This window comes from Strix aluco, chromosome 2 (genome assembly GCF_031877795.1).
Source record: "Strix aluco isolate bStrAlu1 chromosome 2, bStrAlu1.hap1, whole genome shotgun sequence".
Taxonomy (NCBI): Eukaryota; Metazoa; Chordata; class Aves; order Strigiformes; family Strigidae; genus Strix; species Strix aluco.
In genome coordinates this window covers 73,594,157-73,618,999 of record NC_133932.1, presented here as the reverse complement: position 1 = coordinate 73,618,999, position 24,843 = coordinate 73,594,157, and the positions used below count along the sequence as shown (strand labels likewise).

Below are 24,843 nucleotides of genomic sequence, written 5' to 3'. Positions count from 1 at the left end.
TGGGTATTTTTTTTTTGATATTGTGTTTAGAGAATATGGGATGATATATCAAGGGTATAATCACAGGTGCTGTTTCTGTCTTGAATTTTATATTCCCTTGGAATCATTGCTTGCTGTCCTTTAAACCGCATACAAATCTTACCAGGATCAAGAATCACTTTCTTGCCAGCATGGCTAGCAAAAATTTGAATGTGCAGTTTCATAAGCTAGTTTATAAACTATTTTGAAATTAGGCAGATGAACTTTATTGTTCTACACTAATATATGTATATTTTTAATATTTTTTCAGTGATTTAAGTGTGTTCTGAAATCTCTGCAGTAATTCTTTAACGGTAACTGAACATGTTCCTCTGGGAATTTTAAAAAATTTTTTTTTAATTGTACATTTCCTGAGCAGCACACTAGAACAAGAAATCTTGTGCTGCAGCTTCTGTCAGACTTAAAAAAAAACATCTGACACACTCCTTGGAAAAATGACCAAATGCTGTAAATTCCCTCTGACACAGCTTTTATGCATATCCTTAGTGCCCCTGGACTCAGGAGAACATCCCTGTGTAAGCCCACCTGCCAGCAGCCTCAGTCTGCTAAGACAATCTTGGGTTGCCTCAGGAATGCTGAAGTAACCTTCAGAGCACCCTGCAATGTGCCCAGAAATACTTAAGCCTAGTGCAGCAACGTTGTACTGATTTGACAAGTGGAAGATTGTGGCTGCTGTGGGTATGCATAGTCTATGCCATGAAGTGTTAAGGTTGTGCCCTGTACAGATCCGGAGGCTAAACTGGTCCTCTAATTCCAAAGGTTTCCATATTCCAAGGTTAGTAGGTTCTCCATCTCAGAAACATTTTATGTGCCTAATTTGATCCCAGGTTTTCCCAATTCAAGGGATGCATTTCCCTGTAACTTCTAGTCCTCCTGTTCTGTGTTAGTACTCAGCACCTTGGTTTTAACATAACTTTAAATTTTACATATTTCTAATGACACTGTCTGCACTTGCTAAGTTTCAGTAACATATTCTGAATGAAAGTATCTTCAATAAGGCATCTGAGAAACCTTGCACCAGACCTAAAACCTGCTAGTCAGTGGAAACGTTTTCGTGGCACTTCAGTTGACACTGGATCAGGCTTTTAGGAATTACATTTTAAAATTAAATATCTATTTGAAAATTCAAAGAACCATAAGATTATATTGTAGGAGTTGCTGTTTGTTTTACTAAAAGTTAAATAATATTTTTGGTTTAAGACCAAGTATCTAATATAATTTGTACAGAGCACAACTGGTGTCCTGGTGATCTCTCTGCTCCTTTGATTACACAGCCTGACCTTGCTACACTTATGCACCCAGATTTCCCATTATATCAGGTCTTCTGATATATAAAGACTTCATAAAAGAAAAACATTCTTGAATATACATTCCACTGTAATACTTTGGTTATAAAGTTTGATTTAAGAACCAGTCAAATAAATAAAAATTTGATTTTATAAGAGCAAACACTGAGAATTTATTTCACCTGTAAAGAAACTGCACAAGATCTTACATGTAAAATGAGCTCTACCTAATCTCCTCTGCAGTACATGTTAGCATTCTTGACTTGTTTGTTGCTATGACTTATTGGATTTAGTATTATGCTAACTCCAGCCTACTGTACATAATACTTCCAGGCATGCTTTCCAAGCTAATATACTCTAATGAAATAATTGCCCATGTATTTTCAGTACATGATTTTTTTCCTTTCTTTAAAATGATTGCTGTTGTTATTACATGATCTAATAACAAGATTGTCTTACAGAGAATAACCTAAAAATAACTTTTGATTTTACAAAAATGGCATCCTAAAAGTCTGAGTTTAATGATCTGAAGGTACAAAATCTTTTCACAGAACTCATACCCACTGTAGATAGGATTACTCAAAAGCCTTTTCTTTGCTGAAGGTCTCTTTCTTTGCAGCCACATCTCTTTCTCTTTAATGGTCTGATCCTGCAGTTCTGATGCAGTGTGTTGAAGACTAGTTCTTCCTCATATGCTTTTTCGTCCATTGCTCTCAGTTTTTTCCATGTCTGTCTTTCCTTCTTAGATCTCTCCTCATGTTATCTGGGTATCATTTGTGATTCTTATCAAAGGCTGTTAATGGTTTTCTAGTCAGGTAGAAAATTCTTTCTCTGACATCTTTGCCCTGCGCCTTAGGTTATGAAACTTTCCTTTGTTTATGTAGTAGTGACTTCTATCCCATCAGATAAAACATTCTTCCTTACCACTGTAAACAGCAATAATTCATGAAATTCAATTAAATTATGCATGTTTAAAGATATCAGCAGTGTCAGCCACGAGGTGAAAAGAAATGAAATGCAAATGTATTGGTTTATTTAGTGTTTTGTATTTTTTTCCCAGTCTGTGAATTGAAGGGAGCTAAGCATGTCAGAAAGTAGCAGAGGGTGCTGAATGAAGGAGCAGTGTTTCTTGAAATAGGTGACTTCAGATCTTAGGGTTAAAACCATATGAAGCAGGCTGAAGACACTTGGAGGGCAGAGCTGAAAGTGTCAAATGAACTGAAAGAAAAATTGCCTCTGTTATCAACAGGAGTCACACCCAGTACTTCTTCTATAAAATAGAACATGCCAAATAATCTCTATTATTTGTTTAAAAATGGTTTCATTTTTTCCAGTAACAGAGAAAAAATAGCTAGTATTTTAGATGGGAAGCAAATAAGCGACTATAGTAATTCGCTCTCTGAGATGTTCATGTATTTAGTAGGAACAGAGCACATCTCAGACTCATAAAATTACTTTGGAAACAGATAATGATTATTTCTTCATTTGAAAAAAAAAAAAAAAAAAAGAAAAAATAAAACCAGAAACTCAAGTTACACATTTTACACGTGTTTTCTTTCATTTTACACCTAAGGGTGTTTGCTTGAGAATACATGGATGTTTAAACAGTCTGTATGCTTTCAGGAAATTAAAGCTTCTCCAAATCTATTCAAGCTGTTCAGAGATTCAAAGATATTATTGAAGCTAATTGGCACCCCATTTTATGCAAATGTACAGCTAATGTCCTTGTGCTTATGATTTTCATGTTTTGTGCTACGGTTGCTGTGGAATAGGAGAGGTATATTCCCACTGATGACACTTCTCATTTTACAGTAAGTGTTCATGGCTGCAACAAGAGAAGCTGTACCCAGTTCACAGCAGTTTTCTCTGTACAGAAACTTGTAATAAATTGCTTTTTTAATGTCTGTACCCTTCCTTCATTGTCAAACACATGAAACGACTGGAAGATGCATGCATCTGGTGCCTCATACTCATGCATAGCTGTGTGTGTGTCTCAGATAACTTTACATATGGCCTTCTCCAGCCTGAAACATGAGGGACAAGATGGGCTGGTCAGTGGGGCAGCTGCCCTGTTGACCGATTACAGCCATAACACCTACATGCAGGATCAAAGGGGAGTCTGTGGTGCTGTATTTTAGGGCAGAGATGTACTATCTGATAGGTCTCTGAATTCAGCAGCCTCTCGTTGCGCCAGGATGGGACAGGTTGCAGCATTATGTCATGCTTTAAAAACCAGCATCTTGAGAGCATTGCTAAAGCTCTGGCAGCATGACAGCATAACTCATTCTTCCTTGCTTTTGGGAGGCTGCAGGTACTTGACTGCACACATATAGTGTTGGTGACAGGACAAGCCAGAGGACTTAGTGGGACAGCACCCACTACCGTCCTCACAGGTGCTGAGTAAAATTCCCCTAGCCATTTGCATTGTGTTCCTTAAGGGAAGAAGAGATAGAAAAACACAAATTTCATCATAAAATTCATGGAAGATGTGCGCTCATGTAGAGAGGTTTGTGCTTCAGAGCAGCAGCTAGAAAGATGATACTATCAAGTGTTTCAAGCCAGTATGCTTTTCCTGTGGATCAGATCATAGCCATGAAATGGAAAATACCCATCACGGTAAAGGAGGATTTCAATTCTGAATAAATTTATAAATACTTCTTTTTTTTCCAGTCACATGGCTGGTTCAGGAGGGAAGTTTTCAGTAGATTAGCAGCATCACCATCTTTGTACGCCTTTCCATAGATTATGATTTATATATTAATTTCTGTGATTATGTATTCTAAGTCTGCTAGAATTAGCTCCCTATTCATTTTTTGCTTTCAGTGTCTTGAAAATAATGTCTTGTTGATAATATATGTTCTCTGTATAATGTAATGTTAGTTCTTCAGTACTCTTCTTGACATCTCCACGTGAACATATACCTTCGTATTATTTTCACATCAAACTTTGGTGTCAGTTATTTGTCTAGTTTATTGCCAACCCTTGACATGTAAATCTTATTTGTGAAACAACTGTCCTTCATCTCTCAGCTGTATTTAAATAACATGGATCATCTGAAATAACTAAGCTTTCCTTACCTAGTTTATCCACAAAGAGCTGCAGTGCCATAGAGTGTTAGACAGTCTTTGTGCTGCCTTTCAAAACTTCACTATTAACGTAGTTAAATTGTCTTCCTTGATGGGTTATTATTCCTTTCAGATGTGGATGTGAACAGAAACTGGAAGGAATATAGTCTAGTTCTCACACTGATTTTCTTCTTGAATACTTCATACTCTATAAAGACGAACACTGATGTTCTTTGTGGTGTTCCTACAAGGGGATAAGTACAACTGGGTCATCCAAGAGCAGTAGATGGACCATGACATTACCTATTCAAACAGTAGCCTGTGTGTGTTTGCCAGCAAATCCTCTCCGTGCACAACAAACCTACTGTTTTAGTAAGTTACACAAGAGATTTTGTCCTCAGCTTTTGTTTAAAAATTTCCTTGAGAAGATTAATTTATTTGTATGAATATTTATAAAAAGGCCCAAAGAGATACAGGAAATCAACTGTAGAGATGCTCATTGTTAGAAGAAGAGTGTGTTATTAACTTAATGTACTAATCAGCAGGAATATTCCACAAGTGCCCTTCTTGGTACACAACCACACAGTGAGTGGCCAAAACAGCTAAGCAGAAGGGCTCTGTTCCTTACCAGGGAGGAGCTGCCTCCTTCTTTTGGCTAAGAAGTACAGTAGGATGTGAATAAAAATAAAACTCAAAGGCACCAAGCCAATAAAAGATCAGAGTGGGGCCATCATGGTCAGGGATTCTGGAAGATTTTTTAGAAAATGAAGCTCAGGCAAGAAAAGTCCATTACTACTTGTAAGGGAATATCATGCAAATAGTCAAAGTGGAGATTTAATCTCAGGCTAATGCATGTCAGAGCAGCATTACCTTCACCTCACTGCTATCGAACCTCTGGTCTCCCTTCCTCACAAATTTTCACTGAAGAGAAAAAAAAGTTTTCCAACCAGGATAAACACTGCTGCTGCAGCTCCCCAGCTGTAACATTCCTGCCCTGTCCAGCTCTGATCTCATTTCAGTCAGGCACAGCTCTGCTCCTCCTTACCCACCAAGGTTTTTCACGGTCGTTCAGTCTTGCTTTCTCCTATGTTCCAGCCTGCCATTGCCCTAGGAGGTGTCTGATAATGAGGAGGAGGATTGCTCCTATGTCTTACAGCAAGATTCCCATCAAACATCATCATCAGGGACTGATAAGCTATCACCAGCCTGCAATACACAGAACAGGACTGTGAGCCAAGGGCCTGCAGATCTCTGCTTTACCTCTCTGCCTGCCCTTGCTATGCTGCTTCTGTGTTGGGAGACCCTGAGGGTGGGCTAAGCCAACACCTGAGGGCTTCTGTCCCCAGCTCTGCCCTCCCCAGGACAACTGCCCCAGCCTGTGAGTCGCAGGAAGGTGGCCAGCTGGAGCTGGACTGATGGATGTGCTCATGAGAACCCTACAGCTGTCAGCCAGCCATCCACCCTTCTCTCTGGTTTCTCTACCCTTGATATGTTTGGAGCAGCTGGTGGAGGTGCGGAGCAAACAGCTACAGATGTGTCTTTGTCTTCCACTGTGACCAACACAGGGCATATTCATCAGAACAGGACTGGAACCAGTACACCTCAAGTGTCCTCTCTTGCCTTCAGTTCTCTGATACTGTCATCCTCACCACTGACAGTGTTCTTCTACAGCACCGTTTCTTGGCATCCTGCTGATAAAATAGGAAAAAAGTGCTGTCAAGTCTCTAGGACATGGTCTTATGAAGAAGAGCCAGAAGAGTACAATACAAACTGCCTCAAATCAGAGAGTAACTAAAAACCCCAGTGTTGTTTAAAACCTGGACTTTAAAAAGCCACTTTTGGGGAGGAAAGCATTTGGTTGTCCACTGTGTACCTCTGTGAGTATAGGGAAGAGTCAAGGGAAAGAAAAAGGTCTGTGAAGAGGGTGGTAGCTTCCAACTGTTTATGTCTGGCAGTGGGCTATGGATTGTTTCAGAAGAGTAGCTGGTAACCCTGCTTTTAATAGCTAAAATAATCTGAGTGCACCTTGCTCCCTTCACGTATCTGTTTCAAGAAGAACATTTTTGAACTATTCAGTCTGTTTTCCACTCATTGTCATTGTTTGCGACATCTCAGAGAGCATCTTGGTGATCCACAGGGCTCTCAGTTTACAGGTGGAGGATCTCTGGGGAGCCAGGGGCTGCCAGTTCTTCTGAGAAACAACATGAGGTAGCTATCAGACAGCTATGGTTTGTAACAGTATGTTTGCTTATGCTGGTAATCTAGATGCTCACTACAGAGTCCTTTTTCCTCCTATATTAAGATCATAATTGTTTTTACTAATGTAAAGTGCTTTGATGTTGGCTAACTACCTTGAAATCATTTGTATGCAAGATAATTGTAAATAAAAATATTTACAACATACAAAATAGGTTACAGTTTCAAATATTTATACAAGAGAGGATAACAACAAGAAAGAACAACAGCAGAAGCAAAACCAGCTATTAATCTGTTGCTAAAAAATTGAAATCTGAAAAACCTTCCTGCTGTCCAGCTGACTTGCTGCAGATTTCCCGAGCTGCATGTCCAAGGGCACTGACTTTTTGCCTTATGTCTCAGATTGCATTCATCAGATTGCACCCTTCCTTGTGAGGGATACCACCTTTTAGTGCCAACTCTTTTTTTTTTTTTTTTTTTTTTTTAAGTCTGCAGGGGTCTCAGTCACATTTATACCTCTTCAGAATATATTAATATGTCACTTATCCATGATGTAGGTCCTGAACCCTCCTGAGATACACTTCCCTTTGGTACATCAGGAGCTGTCCACTTTACTCCAGAGGTCTATTATCAGCAGCTTCACTCAGTGGGGAAAATTTTCTTGCCAGCCTTGTCACCTCTGGCCTTACTGTGAAATGTCTGCATCTACTGAGTCATATTTTTCTCTCACCTTTTAAACTGATGAACATATTTTATGCCAACATTTAAGTGGGATTTTTGCACACAGCTCGTTACCAGGTGTTGACTGAGACCAGGTACAAAGACTTTTAACCACTTTGAGATGAGAATACCTGTAGGTTAACTGATTTTCTAAGTTAGTCTTTGAAGGACCCTGTTTACTCATTTTTTGACCTGTGCCAACTTTGAGGTATTCTAACTGCGGTTATGGATTTTAGACTGAACCACAGAAAACCAGCTATAACTTGTCTTCTGTATTATGTATGGTACCCTGATCAAAAGGAGAAAAAAGGTAGAGGCACAAAAAAAATTAATCCTTTGTATCACAAAGCTTTGGACCTTTCCATATTATTATTGGTATGTCTGTGTGCTAAGCCTTTATAGCTTTTTTCATATGTTTAAAGTACATTTTTGAAATTTGCTTCTGATTAAATACATCTTAATATGAAATTGCCTTTAGCAAACACTCTAAATATGTATTAGTTTCAGACACTATAATTAGGTTCAGCAAATGCCAACACTTTTTAGCAGATGTGATTATTTTTCTCCTTAAAACATAAAGAATAGAGTTCAGTTAACCTATGTTAATGCAATGTTTGATTAACATAGATGGAAGGCCCAGAAGGACTGATAGTAAAAGGTGCTGAGCCCTGTCCACTCTTGACTTCAGCCAAGGCCATAAGATTAGACCTAAAGTTGGTGAAAAAAGGCCTACTAATTCCTCTAGTCAAATAGGCATTACCTACTGCTGTGTTGTCCTTGAATTTAACAAAAATATGTTGGTAATAAGGAAAAGTGGTTTTTGAAACGACAAAGGTATCGAGAAAAGGATAAATGCATAGTCTCCAGTTAATACCAAGTTCAACGCGAGCATTTGAAAGATGTTATGCAAATTAGTCTTGGTGTGCTATGCATAATTGCTAATTCTTTTTTTCCAAGATAGCTCATTTATGGCATTTTCCAGTAATCTTAGGTCATTCACTTTAAAGGGTTTAGCTTTCTTCCCTTTGAAGGCAATGACATAACCCCTACTGATTTTGAGGTTAAAATCTAAGAATTCTGAAAGAATGGTTTATAGTCAGTGCCAACTTGTGTGGCTTTCTCTTCTTCTAAGAATTTACAGCATTGAGTGGCAAACCTTGGAGATTTCAACATAATGTATTTTGGCTAAAGGGTGAAGGAAATAACTTCTCATGCAGTTTGCCCTCTGCCAGGATGGCAAAGTGCTGAATACTTCTTTTCTTTCTCAAGGAAAACTCTGCTATAAATGAAAGCAAAAAACCCCTTTATAAATTGGTTGGAATGACATGATTTACCCCACTGGATAATTCTTCTTTATAGACATGTTTTACCCCATTATGTTTGGGCATTTCTATTTTGTTACCTTCTCAGTTGTCTGTTGATATTTGAAATACAAGGTAATTACTATTGTATTTCCAAGAAAAGAATATTAGAATAGTAACTACTTTTCTAATATAGTGTTTGATTGAAAGAAGTAAGTGTTCACTTGAGAGCAAAGAAATGAATCTTCTGTTTGTTATGAACAGCCATCCATTTCAGTAAGAAAAGAAATGCATTATTCTGTAAAAGCAGGTTCCACAAGTTTTCAAATCATTGTGGAATGAAACATAACATGAAGTTATGTTCCAGCTATCTGGATTTTCCCTAAATTTAGATAGTGTGCTGACATTTATTGCTGCTCTAGTGTTATGTGCAGTAACTGTACAAAGCTGCTTTACTCTGCTTGTTCATGTGTAAATCAGCTGCTCGCTGAGTTAAGTAATTTTGTCTTTATTTTTCATGTACAAAACACAGAAATCTGACCTGAATATTTCATTTACTTCTGTTTGGAGGAACTGATGATCAAGGCATCTTGTATTTCTTGATTAATCCTCATCATTCTCCACACCATTCTCAGTCTGTGTTTGGGGAATCCTCCCTTTTTCTGTTCTTATTCACTGACTTCTCAGCTGTGACCTGTCCACTGCCCACATGAGAGAAGTTCTTTTCCACCATCTCTCTGACTGTCTTTGTTTATAGCCTCACTGACTGTCCTTAATTTGACCTCACATAATTTTATTAAAATTATATTGTTTTACTGCATTCTCAGTGTTGTTTGGACATCCCTATAAATTGATGCCTTTTAATAGTCATTTTACCATGCCTCTATTTCCTGGCTTCTTTATATACCCCTCTCATTCCCCCTCTGCTTCCCCTAACAGCTGCCTAATTCTTGTCAGCTCCTTGTTTATTCTCTGCTAATTTGAGAATGAGATGTAATTCTATTATGTTCATGCTGAGTGCAGTAAATACTGCATCTCTCTCTTGTTCACTGAGTTTATCTAGTTGTCCATGTCATCTTCAAGTTAGATCATGGTATCTTATATCTTGTCAAAAGTTCTTATCATCATACCCTTTGATTTGATTATCTTTCTCATCAATTCAGACTCTCACCTGGTCTCTGTGGTGAGAATGATGAATTCCTTGAGCACTGATGCAGACAAAGAAAAAAGAGGAAATAAATAAATAAATACAGCCATCAGAGACTAGAGAAGGTGCAGAATCAGAGTGACTGTCCCAGCTGTGTGTTGCTACACTGCGCACATCTGGCAGCACCGTAAATTTATTAAAAGTGACATTATTTTTTTCCACACCTTGCACCCCTTCTCTCCCCAAGTCCCATTTCTGCTCTGTCTTTCATTCATAAGAAAAAATTGGGAGCCAAGTATGCATTAACAAGTTGGGCTGAGATACATGAAGAATGGAGTGCAGAAAGGCTCTGAAAAAGAAGCAATATTGTATTTAGTACGAAATAAAAAGGACAGTAGAAAGATCAGAAAATAATATAGGTCTTGGGTAGCCCTTTTTGCCTAATTTTAGTCTTTGCTTTTCAGATTGTCTTTTGTATAATTTAATATTATTCTATTTTGATTACAGTGTTTATATTGAAACTATTATGTACATCATAATTGTCAGTACAATAGAAGGTGTCCAATAATCATCTTGTATCTACAGAACTCCCCTCAGTATCTTGTAATTTGAGTTAAAACTTAGTTCTAAGATTTATTTTGTTCTTTGTCTGTAGCACTTGGATATGGTGCAAGTGTTTTGGTTTTGGTTGGTTTCTTGGATGTCATGATTGGCTAATTTAAAATACTGTCACCACACACCCCTTACAAATCTTCAACACCAATACTTTGTTTTTTTCTTTTTTTCTTTGGAACACCTAGTATTAGAGTTATCTGTGGGATTACCAATTGCCATACCATCCTCTATGCTGTCCTACAGTCCCAGAAGAGTCTGATTCTGTCAGTTCCTTCTTCAGCTTTTTCAGCTGTCCAAGTTATTTTTTCCTGAATTATCAACACTTTCTATCTTAATTTCTTCTGCAGTCCTTTCAAGTTTTTTCTACTTATACTTCAAGATTGACATTGTCGTAGTAACATTTGCCCCAATAAATGATACAGAGATTCCTCTGTTCTATTCCTGACTTTTTATCCATCCTCTAGTGCAGTCATATTTGTCTATCGGTTTTAAAACTATCAAACCAATTAGAAAAGAAAAAAAAATTGGGATACAAATGTGGTGAGTCATGGCATTTGCTAATTATCAGGAGGATAACAATCCACTTTTCATGTTGAACTGAATTCTTATCTCTGTCTATTTCTTTCCTGAATAAATCTATTTTACCATATAATCTATTAAACATGTAAATTCATGGCTGTTTTTTCATTTTTTTCTTGTGTCTGGTGATTGTGATGGCTGTCATGTTTTTCTGCTTATCATTTTAACATTTGTCTTGATAGTTTATTTTCATTCTCATAAGGGGCTTTTCATATAAAAAATCTGAAGCTCCTCTCTGTAGCATCCTTACATCAAATCTAGTACAAAATCTAATTTAAAAAAATGTATACACAGATTGCAATGAAGGAATTCATTATCAAGTCACTACCAGTGCCAAAGATAGGAATAACCATATATGAGACTACTGGGATTTCTTTCTTGTATTTGGCCTTGTTATTACTCTGTTCTGGGCTTTCCTACCACAAGTGATAGCTTCTTCATCTCATCCAGTTAAAGAACTGCTAGAGAGGGCTACACCTGCCTAAAAATGTTCATTTTGAGAGTGGGAGGAAGAAAATAGTACTCTGAAATGACACATAACTTCTACTGGTAATTTTGCAAACTTCATCAGTACTGGGTAATAACATCCTGTGATTTTAATCTGCTGTTTCCAATCCATTAAAAAATAATTACAGATTAGTCCTCCCATACACATTCAGTTCTAACAATAAATGGAGAAGAAGAAAAAGGATTTTTTCACTTTTCTTATTCTGTAAGGGTTTGACCCAGTGGTAGAAGACTAGGAGGAAGATCGCTTACTTCCTGAAAAATCAAGGCATTTCCAGTGAAAAGGGAAAGGAGAACAGTGTGCAACGGTTGGCGGAAGAGAAGAGGAAAAGTTGTCTGGTTTTCTAGGGGTCAGCCACACTGAGTGATTGATTGAGTGATTAGATTGGTTTGTTGCTGCTATCTATGAAGCAAACCTTGCATCCATTTTACAGGTCAGTTCATCTGAAAATTTATTTGGAAAAACTGCTGTGTTTGGTTCTGCTGTGATCCATGTAGTGAAAGTTAGTATAGAGTACTTCTTGCTAAGTATCTGCACCTGCTGTGGCTCATCCCTAGCTTCCTGATGAGCATACAACTACCAGATGTTATCTGAAGAGTGGCTTGTTGGCAGCTGCATAGCATGGCCAAAGATTGATTGCTAAGCAGTATCACGTGCCAAAATATATGAGTAATAGTAACGTTACTTTGCGTTCCATTTTTTTTGTCTGAGGTCTTAAACCTGTAAGTAATGCAATGAAACTGTAACATCTGAAGGAATATAGCAAGCTTTGTTGCACTGAATGAAAATGGCATAAATGGGGAGCATCTGTCATGTTTTTAAAACCAGTAGTTACAGTGTTTCTCTCATTACTCAAATTGCTTTCAGATAGTTCTGCATTTCTCTATCAAATCTTAAAGTTATATGTGATTTATAAAATACTGAGATGATAAAAATATTAGATGTTCAGTTGTTTGTTTCAAAAGAAGATGCTGGAAGAGTAACAAAATATTTACATGACATGAATACAATGCAGCATGTCAGTTCTTGGCAGCAAGACCTTATTTTAAAGCAGTGGTTTTGTTTGCTGTGTTATTGTAGGAAACATTTCATAGGTGCTTTTTCTAAGACAAGCTTTGAGCCTTGAAAATTGAGATGTGAAAGTAGTGTCTACTCTACGATGATGATCCGTAAATGTGTGTTTATCTTAAGACAAATAGCTATTCTAGTGATGGCTGACCAGTTCCAAGATTCTATTTAAAACACCTATAATTTCATTGAATGCTGGATTTGTACATAGCATGAAAGTGGCTCTTTTTTTCTATAAGGAGAGGTGACAAAGAATTTTTCCAGAAGGGCTAAATGTATCTTGTTTTCTGACCTTGATTCTATTTTATCTCTGTTTTTGATAAGCTGGACAAAATCAAATACATCAATATTAAATGTTTTATCACCAGGCTCAGTATCAGCTCAGTCTTTGTCCCCCAGGCCAAGTACACTTGTGCCTCTTTGTAGAGTTAAATACTGGCATAGTCTTCTTGAAACCAGTGGGGCTGTGAGTGAAAACATGCCTGTGTTCCCTAATGCTCAGAGAAGGCAGTTTTACAGTGCACTTAGAGCTTTTCCAGATATACCTCCATAGTTTACATGGTTGGATTTTAAGTGCTGTTTATATATTTTGGTTTTTTTTCTTCAGAATTCCTTTTTCATTTCTGGAGTTCAGTCAGGAGAAAATATCTAACATGACTAATATCCTTTTTCTTGTGAATAAGCAAATTGTACAATTTGCTTTGTAAAATCACTGACAATAAAATGTTCCTTCCTTTGGGCTCGGCTCAGAAACATCAATCTTTTTGTTCTCACACTTGAAATCTTTGGTTTTGACATGGGCATCTACCACCATGAGTACTGCAGTTTCTTCGCTGTTCTTTCTCTACTTTCCAGCCTAGAAAAAGGTTGCAGTGAAAATCATATGTATTTCCAACAGATGGACCAGATTTCTTCCTCTTCAGTATTACTATTTTGGCTTCCTTTTGCCTCAAGTTTAGCTGCCACTTCTCCTCAAGGTTCATCTTGTCTCTGCACGTGCAGTTATCACTTGTTCTCATTTCTCTTCCTTCTCCATTTCATGCCACTTACTCTGCCTAGTGTTTTCATTCTAACATTTCTCTGGGACCTTTCCTCCCTCATTTTTGTGCTGCTTTAATACTGCCTTTCAAAATGCATCAGAAATTCATGCTGACAGCAATATACAATGCTGTTTTCTTTCCATTTAAAATTTCACTTCTTCTGCAAAGCCCACTAATGATAATTACTCATGCAATAAAATGAAATATTTTATATATTTTTTTAAAAAAAGCGCATGTGATATTCTAAAATGAAAGTCCTTTTGAGGTAGACATCTGTCAGGTGTCACTCTTGAAAAGTTGGTGCCTTTCTTTCATTCACATTCAGGCTCCCATTCATATCTGAGCAGCTGAGCACACTTTCTGGCCATATGACGGACTGCTGGAGAAGGGGAGAGGACACAGTGCCGTGCTGCAGGTGGGCACATGTCACCCCACAGACTTGCACAGTCCAAAGATTCAGCTGAAAGTCACAGTCCCCAGCTAGGGTGTAGTGTTGCAGACGCTTCCTTGTGAAACAGCCCCGTGTTCTTCCCTGCTTACATGGACTAGTGCATGTTAGGAGAGAAGAAATCGGAGACGTGTTGGACATACAGACAGCAGCTCTGTTCCCAGTTAGTCTGTTGTAAGTATGAAGTCAATGGCTTGCAGCATTTAAGAGTCTGTCCTGTACCTTGGTACTCTCTGTAAGAGACTGTGGAATCATAGAATCATAGAATAGTTTCGGCTGTAAGGGACCTTTAAAGTTCATCTAGTCCAACCTGCCCCTCCGCAATGAGCAGGGACATCTTCAACTAGATCAGGTTGCTTAGACTCCAGTCCAAGCGGACTTTGAATGTTTCCAGGGATGGGGAATCCACCATCTCTCTGGGCAACCTGTTCCAGTGTCTCACTACCCTCATCGCAAAAAAATTTCTGCCTTATACCTAGTCTAAATCTACCCTCTTTTAGTTTAAAACTATTACCCCTTGTCCTGTTGCAACAGGCCCTACTGAAAAGTTTTCCCCATCTTTCTGAGAAGCCTCCTTTAAGTATGTGAAGGCCACAGTAAGGTCTCCCTGGAGCCTTGTCTTCTCCAGATTGTACAACCCCAACTCTCAGCCTGTCCTCATAGGAGAGGTGCTCCATCACTCTGATAATTTTTGTGGCCCTCCTTTGGACTCACTCCAACAGGTTGATGTTCTTCTTATGTTGGGGGCCCCAGAGCTGGATGCAGTACTCCAGGTTGGGGTCTCACAAGAGTGGAGTAGAGCAGGAGAATCACCTCCCTTGGCCTGCTTGCCACACTTCTTTTGATGTAGCCCAGGATACTGTTGGCTTTTCTGGGCTTCGAACATACATTATCGTCTCATGTCCAGCTTTTCTTCCACCAGTACCCCCAAGTCCTTCTCCTTAGGGCTGCTCTCAACACCTTCATCACCCAGCCTGTATTCATACTGGGTGTTGCCCCAACCCAGATACAGGAGCTGGCCTTGTTGAATTCTCTCTCATTCCTTGTGGGATGGAGTATGCAATCTAACCTGTCACATAAATGCTACCAAGTTCCACCATCCTAAAGTTTCACTATGGCAATTCAATAAACACATGTATTACAATGTGAAATGAGACAGATCCAAATATGTTTTCTCCACATATTGTTCAAGCCATATTCAGAAATACTTCCTTTTCCTTTTATTTCTGTCTTCAGAAAAGCATCCTTTGTCCATCGGTCCCATTCACCAGTGTTTACAGAAAATCTTGGTTTTAACCAGCGTGGGTTGGTGGAAATGTGATGTTATTAGACACGGCAGTACCACCAGAGATGAACCTGTCAGGAATGTCTCTGCCAAAAAGTATTGCTCAAAGGGCTTTTTGTCAGACTACTTGACACTTGCTCATGAACTATGACTAACATTACCTCTTAAAACACTCTGTATATTTTATAAGCCATATGGCCCAAACTGACCTAGTGTTGTATAGGTGTGAAAGAAAGTCTGGCTAGATTTAATTACTTTGGACTTCTGAGCTTTACAATAAAAAGTTTCCATGGTAATGTAATTACTGTATTGTGATTTATATAATTTATCCCTATTTCCCCTGGTTATTTCTAGATTTTTTTCTTTTTCTTTTGAAAAATGAGGTTTTCAGGAAAAAAAACCCCACCTAAATAATTAGTTCTGTAAAACTATTGTGTGTATTATACCTAAAACCAGATTTGAAATATGTGGCCGTTAGGAGCTGGGAGATTTCACCTAAGGGTTTTGCTAATGGATCACTGGAAGCCTGTGAATATATATCTTTCTGCTCTTATGGGAACTTTGCAGCATAGTTAATAGAATTTGAATTAGTAATCCTCACTAATGAGTTAGACCCTTTTCTCTTTATAGCCCCTTTAACACTTCGTAGCTGTTAAAAATGGTATGTATACAAAATAATATACATTTTGTATATATATAAAAATAGTATACATATAAATTTCAGAGAAATGAAAGATTTAAATATGGCTGGGCTATCAGTTTCCCTTTACAAGAGCTCTCACTCAGTGAAGTGATGACTGGTAAGCATGACACATGGTAAGCAAACATGAATCTTCTTTGAGCACAGTTTTCTTAAAATTTTTTTTTCCGCCGTAGGTTTCTTGAAGAAGTAGTAGTCAAATTCCTGGGCGTCTGTTCTTGGAAAAGTAATGCAGGAATTGTGCTCAGAGAATGATGCAGCCTGGGTGTTTAAAATACAATGCAGGTCTGCCTTTTGTGTGCCCTTAATCTGAAACCGGGTAATGCGTCAGTATACATTGACTTGTTATTCCATGGCCTGATAAATAATTGTATGGACTTGTTCTTAGTGATGCATTTTCTTAGGCTTTTTGTCTTACAATCAGTGATTAAAATATCATTAGATAGCATGCACATGATATAAAACATGCAGAGCTTGCAGTTTCTTTCTTCTGACATAAATATTCCATCCGTGAAAAAGATACAATGTAATACAAAGAAATGACAAAACAAGAACATACCAAGGAATGTACACACAAGCATGTTTCTTAGCTCAATTTAAATGAACCCATGCATAAACCAGGAGAGTCTGAAGATGGCTGTGAGCTCTATCCTGATTTTTACCTTATTATATACTGAAAAATGATCTGTGATGTTCAGGTGGTTATTTTTGGCAGCCTATATTCAATTTCCTATTCACACAGCAACTGGTGGCAACTAAAAATAATCCTGTTTTAGTACCAGCTAAGAATCTGGTCACATTTGGCACACGAACAACATGCACAAATAAAATTTAAGATCCCTTGTTCTGCTATTGCATTCGAGCCCACTCATCAAGCTTAGTTTGCTGCCATTTGAAAGCTATTGAAAAGCCATTAACTGGCAGGACTGTGAGAGCCGCAGTGCAGCAGCACACCTCAGTGCTGGAAGAATGTGGCTGCAAGTGCACACCAATTAAATCTTTCTTCTATTCCTGGGGATGTGGGATTAGGAGCGGTGTCAATCAATTGTGCTACAATAGCACGTGCAGTAGTCATGGTTCAAGACGCACAGAGGTTTATTGTAACTCCAGCAGTCGGGTGAAGATGACTTGGAAGCCTCTGCAAGATCCTGGAACAGAAACTACATTAAATAATGTATTCTGAGGTATACTGGATACCTGAGGAAGGGCTCTAAATAATGCATTTTCTGGGCATGACAGTTGTAGCAGAAGAGAATGCTGAAACCTGTAGCAAGACTACAGCCTGAGATGAGAGAATGTCTCATTACCATTTTATCAAATGCTGTAAGTAACAAAATGGTTATTTTGATTTTAAAACTGTCTTTTTATTTTCTGAGGTGTGTCTTTTCAATGCATATGCAAAAAGTCAAAGGCAGATGCTGCATGATGTCAACGTGGTAGTCGGAAAGGGGAGTTGTTACTTTGCATGTGAATATGCAGGCAGAGCACAGTGTTTCTTTTTCTGTTCAGAGGCAACTTCATTGTGTGTGTGATAAAGCTCTCATTCTGAAGTTCATACTGATCAGCTCTTAAAACTTTTGTTTCAATTAATCGCCAAAGAAAATAATATCCAAAAAGAAGAAACATGTCATTCATAGCGTTATGTTCAAGACGCCTATAAGGATAACCTCAGACATGGCTCTTACACTTTATGAGGGTAATACAAATGAGAATAGCTTCAGAATTATGAGCACATCTCGTCATCTATTGTAAATCAAACGCTTGTATCCCCTCCTTGTCAGAATATTTAGCTATTTGGCATGACAGACTTGAAAAATAATAATGAACTTTTAACCTTGAATCATGCAAGCTTCCTCCTTAAAGGCTGAAATTAGGATCTGTGCTAAATGTATTGAGTCAATGCAGTGCAAATTCCTAGCAGCATTTTTTTTGGTCTGCCTATCAAGGCTGCTTGTCTTCCTAGCTGCACATTTTTTGAGCTTTTTGGGTTTGCCTTTTCAAGCATTCAGGATCTGAGTGGAAATTGCTGGTTTTACATCCGATAAATTAATTCTTGTTTAGATACTTGTTTTGGACAGCCAGTAGTAGTTTTGTTAGCCGTGTATATTTTTTACTGCAGTACTTGGAAAACTTCAGACTTCTAGTGATTATGTCACTGTTTTTACATGACAAATAGCAGATTGCTGTAAAAGGTTTTCTCTCCAGGTTGTGGTCTTTGATGACTTTAAGTGTACCAAGGACATTTCTGAAACTGTTTTTAAAATACTGTGTTACAGTTACAAAATGAGTAATGTGGTTCATTGATGTTTTAATATGAAATTAAGAAGCCCTGGAAGTATTTTAGCAATTCAAGGAAAAATTACTTATGAAGATTTCCTCTTGTCTGGTTTCAGTGGGACTTGTGTATGGAACTGCTTTTAATACTGGTGGGAGTTACAAGCCTAAATTCCCGGTTCATGCAGAGAAGCACAATTAGTTTTACTGCATAGTCTTAAAGGTGCATTTGCAGAATAAGTCTTTGAGCTTGTCATGAGAATTGATAAATGCAAATGAGGAATTTGTGGCATAATAACTATCTTGAAGATGTCAGAAAAGTATTGTTCAGTCTTTATTCACTTTGGGATGACTTTCTTAAAGTGAAACTGTAGTAAATGTATATGGGTATGTGTGTGTTCAATAGCATATTAAATATATAACTCTACAATGAAACTATAGGTTCCTTAATTGGAAAGAGATGAGGATGACCATGAGGTTCTCTCATTAAAAGGAAGTGAATGATGACTGCTTGGGATGTTCACTGCATTGGTTAGAGGTCAGGGATGAAGGACTAAAGCACAGCAGAGGGAAAGGTGATCTACAGCATCAGTTTTGGCATATTGTTTGTTTCCTCTTTTCTAAATTTGGAATTTTGTAATTAGTGATTTCTCACTAAATCAGGGTATTTTATCACAGAGCAATTTTCCTTCCAAACAGTATGCTTTAGAAGACAATGGCTGCTGGCTGGAGCCTGCCAGAAGGGCTTTTTACTGCCTGTGCTTCTCCATACAGAATTGGCAAAAGTGCTTCCATCTCCACCTGTGAAGGAGAAACACTTCCTCTGGGATCCTCCCCTGAGCCTTACTATTTGACTTAACATGCCAATAGTGTTGCTGATGTTTGTGTTTGGCAGACAGCTGGGATCAAATATGGGCCAGGGCTGCCTGCGGAGTGGCAGCACCAGCGGTGTTCTGAGATCTGCTGAGAGCAGCTGAACCTCACAGGGGTTGGGATGTGATTCTTCACACCCCACTTTTTGTTTTTAATCCACTTCACCAATGATTTCTCTATCAGAAGGAAAAGACATTGAACCAGAGAAAGTGTGTTTGCAGAGCAGTGTCTCTTGGTCTACTGTGAGGAAAGGGGAAGTATCTAAAAGATATAAATTAATGGCACTTTAAAGCCAATATTTTATGAACTGTAGTGCTATGTGCCTGGCTTTTGCAAGTGTTTGCACTGTGTTTTTTTAATCTCTGCAGAGATTAAGTGTGGAGATCTGAGTAGAAAAGGGCTATTGCTATTGTCCTACAGCATTAGTACAATTTTAGTAATATTCTTTTGTTTTTTTCAGTGCATTTCTCCCACTAGAAGACTGTGAAAATGAGATACACTGTGACCATCTTGTCATAGGATCTTTCATGTTGTCTTCAGCTGGCACCTGCAGCATTTAAAACACAAGTTGTATATGTGTCTGCCTGTTTGAGGAGCTCATGTTGTCACTACTAGTGCCTATCTCCTTTTTGCAGCCAAGTATTGCTGCTGCTGAGAGCTGTCCCTGTCTGTGCTAGTAGCTTCTCTTGGCAATCAGCTAGCGTAAGCTATTTAGAAGAGAGAACAGTAGTTCATAGGAGAGTACCACATGTTATCTGCCAGCTGCTGGGTACCATTTTATCTCAATGATTTGTGTGACAGACTGTACAAATGAATGTAATTTTGCAGATTAGGCAGCACCTTACTGCTATCTTCTCTCCCTTGTATATCTAGTTATGACATAAATATCATCATTTACATGTTATGGCTGTGGTTTTCCACCCGTGCTCTGGACTTCCTCTGAGGGATCTGCAAAGGTAACTAAGAAAAACAGTACTTCAGTCAGGAGGCTTAAATTCATTACTTGAGAGTCTAATTTCTGCTGCAAATGCTGTAGAGGTGCATAAATGCAAACAGAATTAAAACCTTTCTAAGGAGTTTTAATCACGCCAGCTGAAAGTCTGAGCCAAGTGAATTTATCCAAATATTAGGATCATCATATCGGAACATCAGAGTCTACTTCCATTCTTTCTGGATTATCTCTGTTTCCGATTCCTTTATCTCCTTTGTATAAATTATGAAACACTGAATTGTGCTTTGTTACAGACCAATGCTTACAGAAATCCGGGATGGAAATACTAATTAGATGTTTATTGGTGAATTTAATTCAGGATTTGAAGCAAGTTATAAAAAAGATATAGTAATTCTCTCCAACATCTAGCCCTTATAACCTTCAGCATCTGAATACATGGCAAGGATTGTCCATGAAGAAAATTAATTAGTGTAGAAGATGCACTGAAAGATTTGGCTTTTAAATTTTGCTGTATCCTCTTTAGGTATCTTGTAGTCTGTACTGATTTATTCCTTCTTTTTGCTTCCTTCCAATCATAGTATTTAAAAAATCTATGTACTACAGAGGTCTTTCCTTACATTAGACAAAATTTGGTCTTGACTTTAGTCTGCAGTGCCAGAGACCCTAATCATATAAACTTTGTCTTGAAAGGCAGAAGCCAGCAGTAATGTATTTACAGATGTCATCTTGAGTATTTTTCACACTAATTCATAGAGTATTTGATAACAAAATTACCGTCATATTTATGAATGAAAGAAAATAAATTATGTGGGTTATGGTTATGATTTCCATTTTATTTAATTTTACCCCACTTTTCCATAGCTTGCCATTTCAATGCATTTTCTGTTTCAATGAAATTATTAACTACTAGAACTCTCAACATAATTCAGTGAATGTTTCACCCATGGTGGTGTCTGTCCCTTTTTGCCAGGGTTATGGGACAGACTGCATTAGCATTTTCCAGGATACTTTGGAGGACAGAGGCATATCATCCCAAACTCTCATTTAGCACTTTAAATTCCATCTGTGTGCTTTTCCCAAGGGATTCAACCATTCTCACATCACCCAGAGACTTCTGAGGCTCCAGACATGTGCCACAGCAATAGGTCTACCTGAACCTTATGCAGCTTGGAAAGGGGTGGGGAAAGATGTGATATGATACATTAGTTTTAGTTTACAGAGGATGGGGACTCAAACTTGATTCTCCCATGGATGAAGAGGCAATACTGTGGGTGAAACACGTGATACCTTTGTGTCAGTTTTCTTACTGTGAGACAGCCTGTGAAAATTTCATCTGTGTTTCAATAGAGTGAGATTCTGCAGCTTAGACTAAATAAGAAGAAGAGAGGAGCCTGAAAAGAAAAATTGGAGATCCCTAGTTGGTCTGCAATATAGGAAACCTTTTCCTCTATGGTGGCACGTGGAGGATGTGTGATGACCCCAGTAACAGCGACACATAAGTGCTCTGTCACACTGGATGGTTAGTGACATGAGAGAACTAGCAGAGTCTTCAGAGTGTTTTCTTCCTTCCATGAACAGGATTTCATCTCTTCCAGTGTTGGGTGGGAGGTGGTACTCATTTATTTAGTCTATTTTATGGTGTCCCAGAGAATTTTCATGTCCTCTTAGACATGTCCTCTGCTACCAATGAGGAGCTCAACACACAAAAGAGTAAAAATTATGTGGGTGGTAGGAAGAGGAGCTGTAAATAAAAGCAGGATGTTTGTACCAGACCTTATTCAACAGCCACCCCTTTAGGTTGGTATTTCATGATGGTGTCAGCTAACACTGGTTTATTGTTTATTTCTGCAGTAAGAGAGCTAAGTACAACATGGCTGCAAGGAAAACTTCCTTTTGCTTGTACACACTTATGACACTGACCTATGAGATAAGGTTAAGATTATTACTGAAATGTGATGCCTAGCATGACTGGGAGGTCCTGCCTTCTGAAAATAAGACTGGGAGGAGGAGGCAGGAGTCATCTTCCCTGGGAGTCCAGAAAGAGTGAGAGGAGCAGCTATGTGTGACAAGCCACTGCTTGGGAGTTTTTAGATCCTGTGAAGATGCATAAAACAATTCTGGGGGAATAAAGGGATTTTGATGAAAGGAATGCTAATACAGTACACAGTATTTCATCTTCCATTTTGACAGACCGAATCTGAGTCTGATGTATCAGTGATATACAATGCAGGTTTTTTTAAAAAAAGTTTAGTCAGTATGATAATTGGTCACAATTGCTGGATGGTCACACTCAAAGAGTTGCGGTCAACAGTTCAGTGTCCAAGTGGAGTTGAAATTGGTGTTCTGCAGGGGTCGATATTGGGACCAGTGCTTTTTAACATCTTTGTCGGCAACATGGACAGTGGGATTGAGTGTACCTGCAGCAAGTTTGCTGATTACACCAAGCTGTGTGGTGCGGTCAACACGCTGGAGGGACGGGATGCCATCCAGAGGGACCTGGACAGGCTGGAGAGGTGGCCTCATGCAAAGCTCATGAAATTCAACAAGGCCAAGTGCAAGGTCCTGCATATTGGTTGAGGCAATCCCAAGGACAAATACAGGCTGGGCGATGAGTGGATTAAGAGCAGCTCTGCAGAGAAGGACTTGGGGGTATTAGTGGATGGAAAACTGAATATGAGCCAGCAATGTGTGCTTGCAGCCCAGAAAGCCAACCATATCCTGGGCTGCATCAAGAGAAGTGTGGCCAGCAGGTTGAGGGAGGGGATTCTCCCCCTCTACTCCACTCTTATGAGACCCCACCTGTAGTACTGTGTCCAGCTCTGGGGCCTGCAACATGAGAAGAACTTGGACCTGTTGGAGTGAGTCCAGAGGAGGGCCACAAAGATGATCAGGGGGATGGAGCACCTCCCTTATGAGGACAGGCTGAGAGAGTTGGGGTTGTTCAGCCTGGAGAAGAGAAGACTCCAGGGAGACCTTATAGTGGCCTTCCAGTACTTAAAGGGGGCCTACAGGAAAGATGGGGAGGGACTTTTTATCTGGGAGTGTAGTGATAGGATGAGGGGTAATGGTTTTAAACTGGAAGAGGGTAGATTTAGATTAGATATAAGTAAGAAATTCTTCACTGTGAGGGTCGTGAGACACTGGAACAGGTTGCCCAGAGAAGCTGTGGCTGCCCCCTCCCTGGAAGTGTTCAAGGCCAGGTTGGACGGGGCTTTGAGCAACCTGGTCTAGTGGAAGGTGTCCCTGCCCATGGCAGGGGGGTTGGAACTAGATGGTCTTTAAGGTCTCTTCCAACCCAAATTGTTCTATGATTCTATGATAATTCAGATGTGGTGAAGGATATCTGAAAAGTTAGGTAAAATTGCTTTTTAATTCTGCAGTCAAGAACAAATGGTTTTAATCTTGCAAACCTCAGTACAAAGAGAGCCACAGCAAGAACATTTTTACTTCTGTTAAACTCTGTTTTTCTGTCTCTTGCACTGTAATCACAGGATAGGTGCAGGCCAACAGGAAAAAAAGGAAATTGTTTACAATCTATGAATGCTAATACTTCTGTGCCAGCTTATAATACTTATAATACTAGACTTATTTACTTATTTTTATTCTCCAGTTCCTGGGTTCATGTGACAATGACAGAAACTCAGTGTTATTTTTTAATTTGAACTAATTTTCTACCTTGACTAAATATCAAAAAGTTAGAAATCATGACACTGGGTGCTAGGAAAGAGGTAAAAAGAACCTTTAATTCAATATTTGTATTTAGACACAGGACATGATATTTAGAAAAATATATGTTGAGCTGGCAGTAGCCCAGTTATCGTTGCACTTTTGTAATACTGGTCATCCAATAATTTGTCGAGTGTGCCTCCAAGTAAATAAAACTTTCCTAACAGTAACAACTGACAACAACTTTCCTAACAATAACAACTGCTTAGAATAGCGTTTGGAAATTATGTTAAGATGAAGATATATATTAAGTTGATATTTGGAAAAATACATTTTGAAATAACAGCAAGAGGAGCAATATTAACTTGGACAATTGAAGGCTACAAGTTTTCCAACTTTGTATTCAACTAAAAATAGGTTCTATTTATAATATTTTTGATGGAAATTACAGTCATCCCCAAAATAATTTTTATGTCATCATTTTGTTTCACACTGTAAAAAATCTGTCATGGGAGAGAAGCATCAGCATTTTATGTGGAAAACTTTATTGTGAACTTGTAAGGAAATTATAAAGAAATCTCATATTTTTGGTATTTGGACTGCTTTTTTCTTCTAATACAGTGATTCTGCTGATAGCAAAGAAATCTAGCCACCCTGAAAAGAAGATGAAAGAAGATTATAAAGGTCAAACTATCATATTTTCTCACCATATTGCATGTGTGAAGCTTCAGAATTCTGATATTACATTCTTGAGAAGACTGCTGCAAGAACAGAGAATAGCAAAAAACCTTCAAACCTCTCTGTTTCCACATGTGAAATTGTAGTGATATAGCCACTTTTTCTCACAAAGTTTGTGAAAATTTTGAGTCTAAGGAACATATTTTCACTCCTGAAGTAACTTCTTGCTCCAAATAATCACAATTCCTTTTCTTTCTCATTTCAGACAAATTAATATACTGCATCATGGTAAATTTTGCATAGTTGGTAAATTTTAAAACCAAAGAAAAAATATTTGTTGATAATTAAATTAACACCTGTGTCAAAATTGCCAAAGTATAAATATGGTTATTTTGAAGCAAGT

The 24,843-nt window shown here is 38.4% G+C and overlaps 1 protein-coding gene across 3 annotated transcripts in view; it reads left to right on the top strand.

Annotated features, from left to right (window-relative positions):
• MYO16 (myosin XVI) overlaps nucleotides 1-24,843 on the top strand; it is a 402,721-nt gene that overhangs the window by 63,373 nt on the left and 314,505 nt on the right. The window contains exon 1 of one of the 3 annotated variants that reach the window (XM_074815321.1): nucleotides 16,968-17,320. The exons of the other annotated variants lie outside the window; for them this stretch is intronic. Within the exon in view, the coding sequence (XP_074671422.1) occupies nucleotides 17,293-17,320 (28 nt within the window). The 5' untranslated portion in view covers nucleotides 16,968-17,292. Of the gene's footprint in view, nucleotides 1-16,967; nucleotides 17,321-24,843 lie in introns of those variants that run through there. 3 annotated transcript variants of the gene reach the window in all.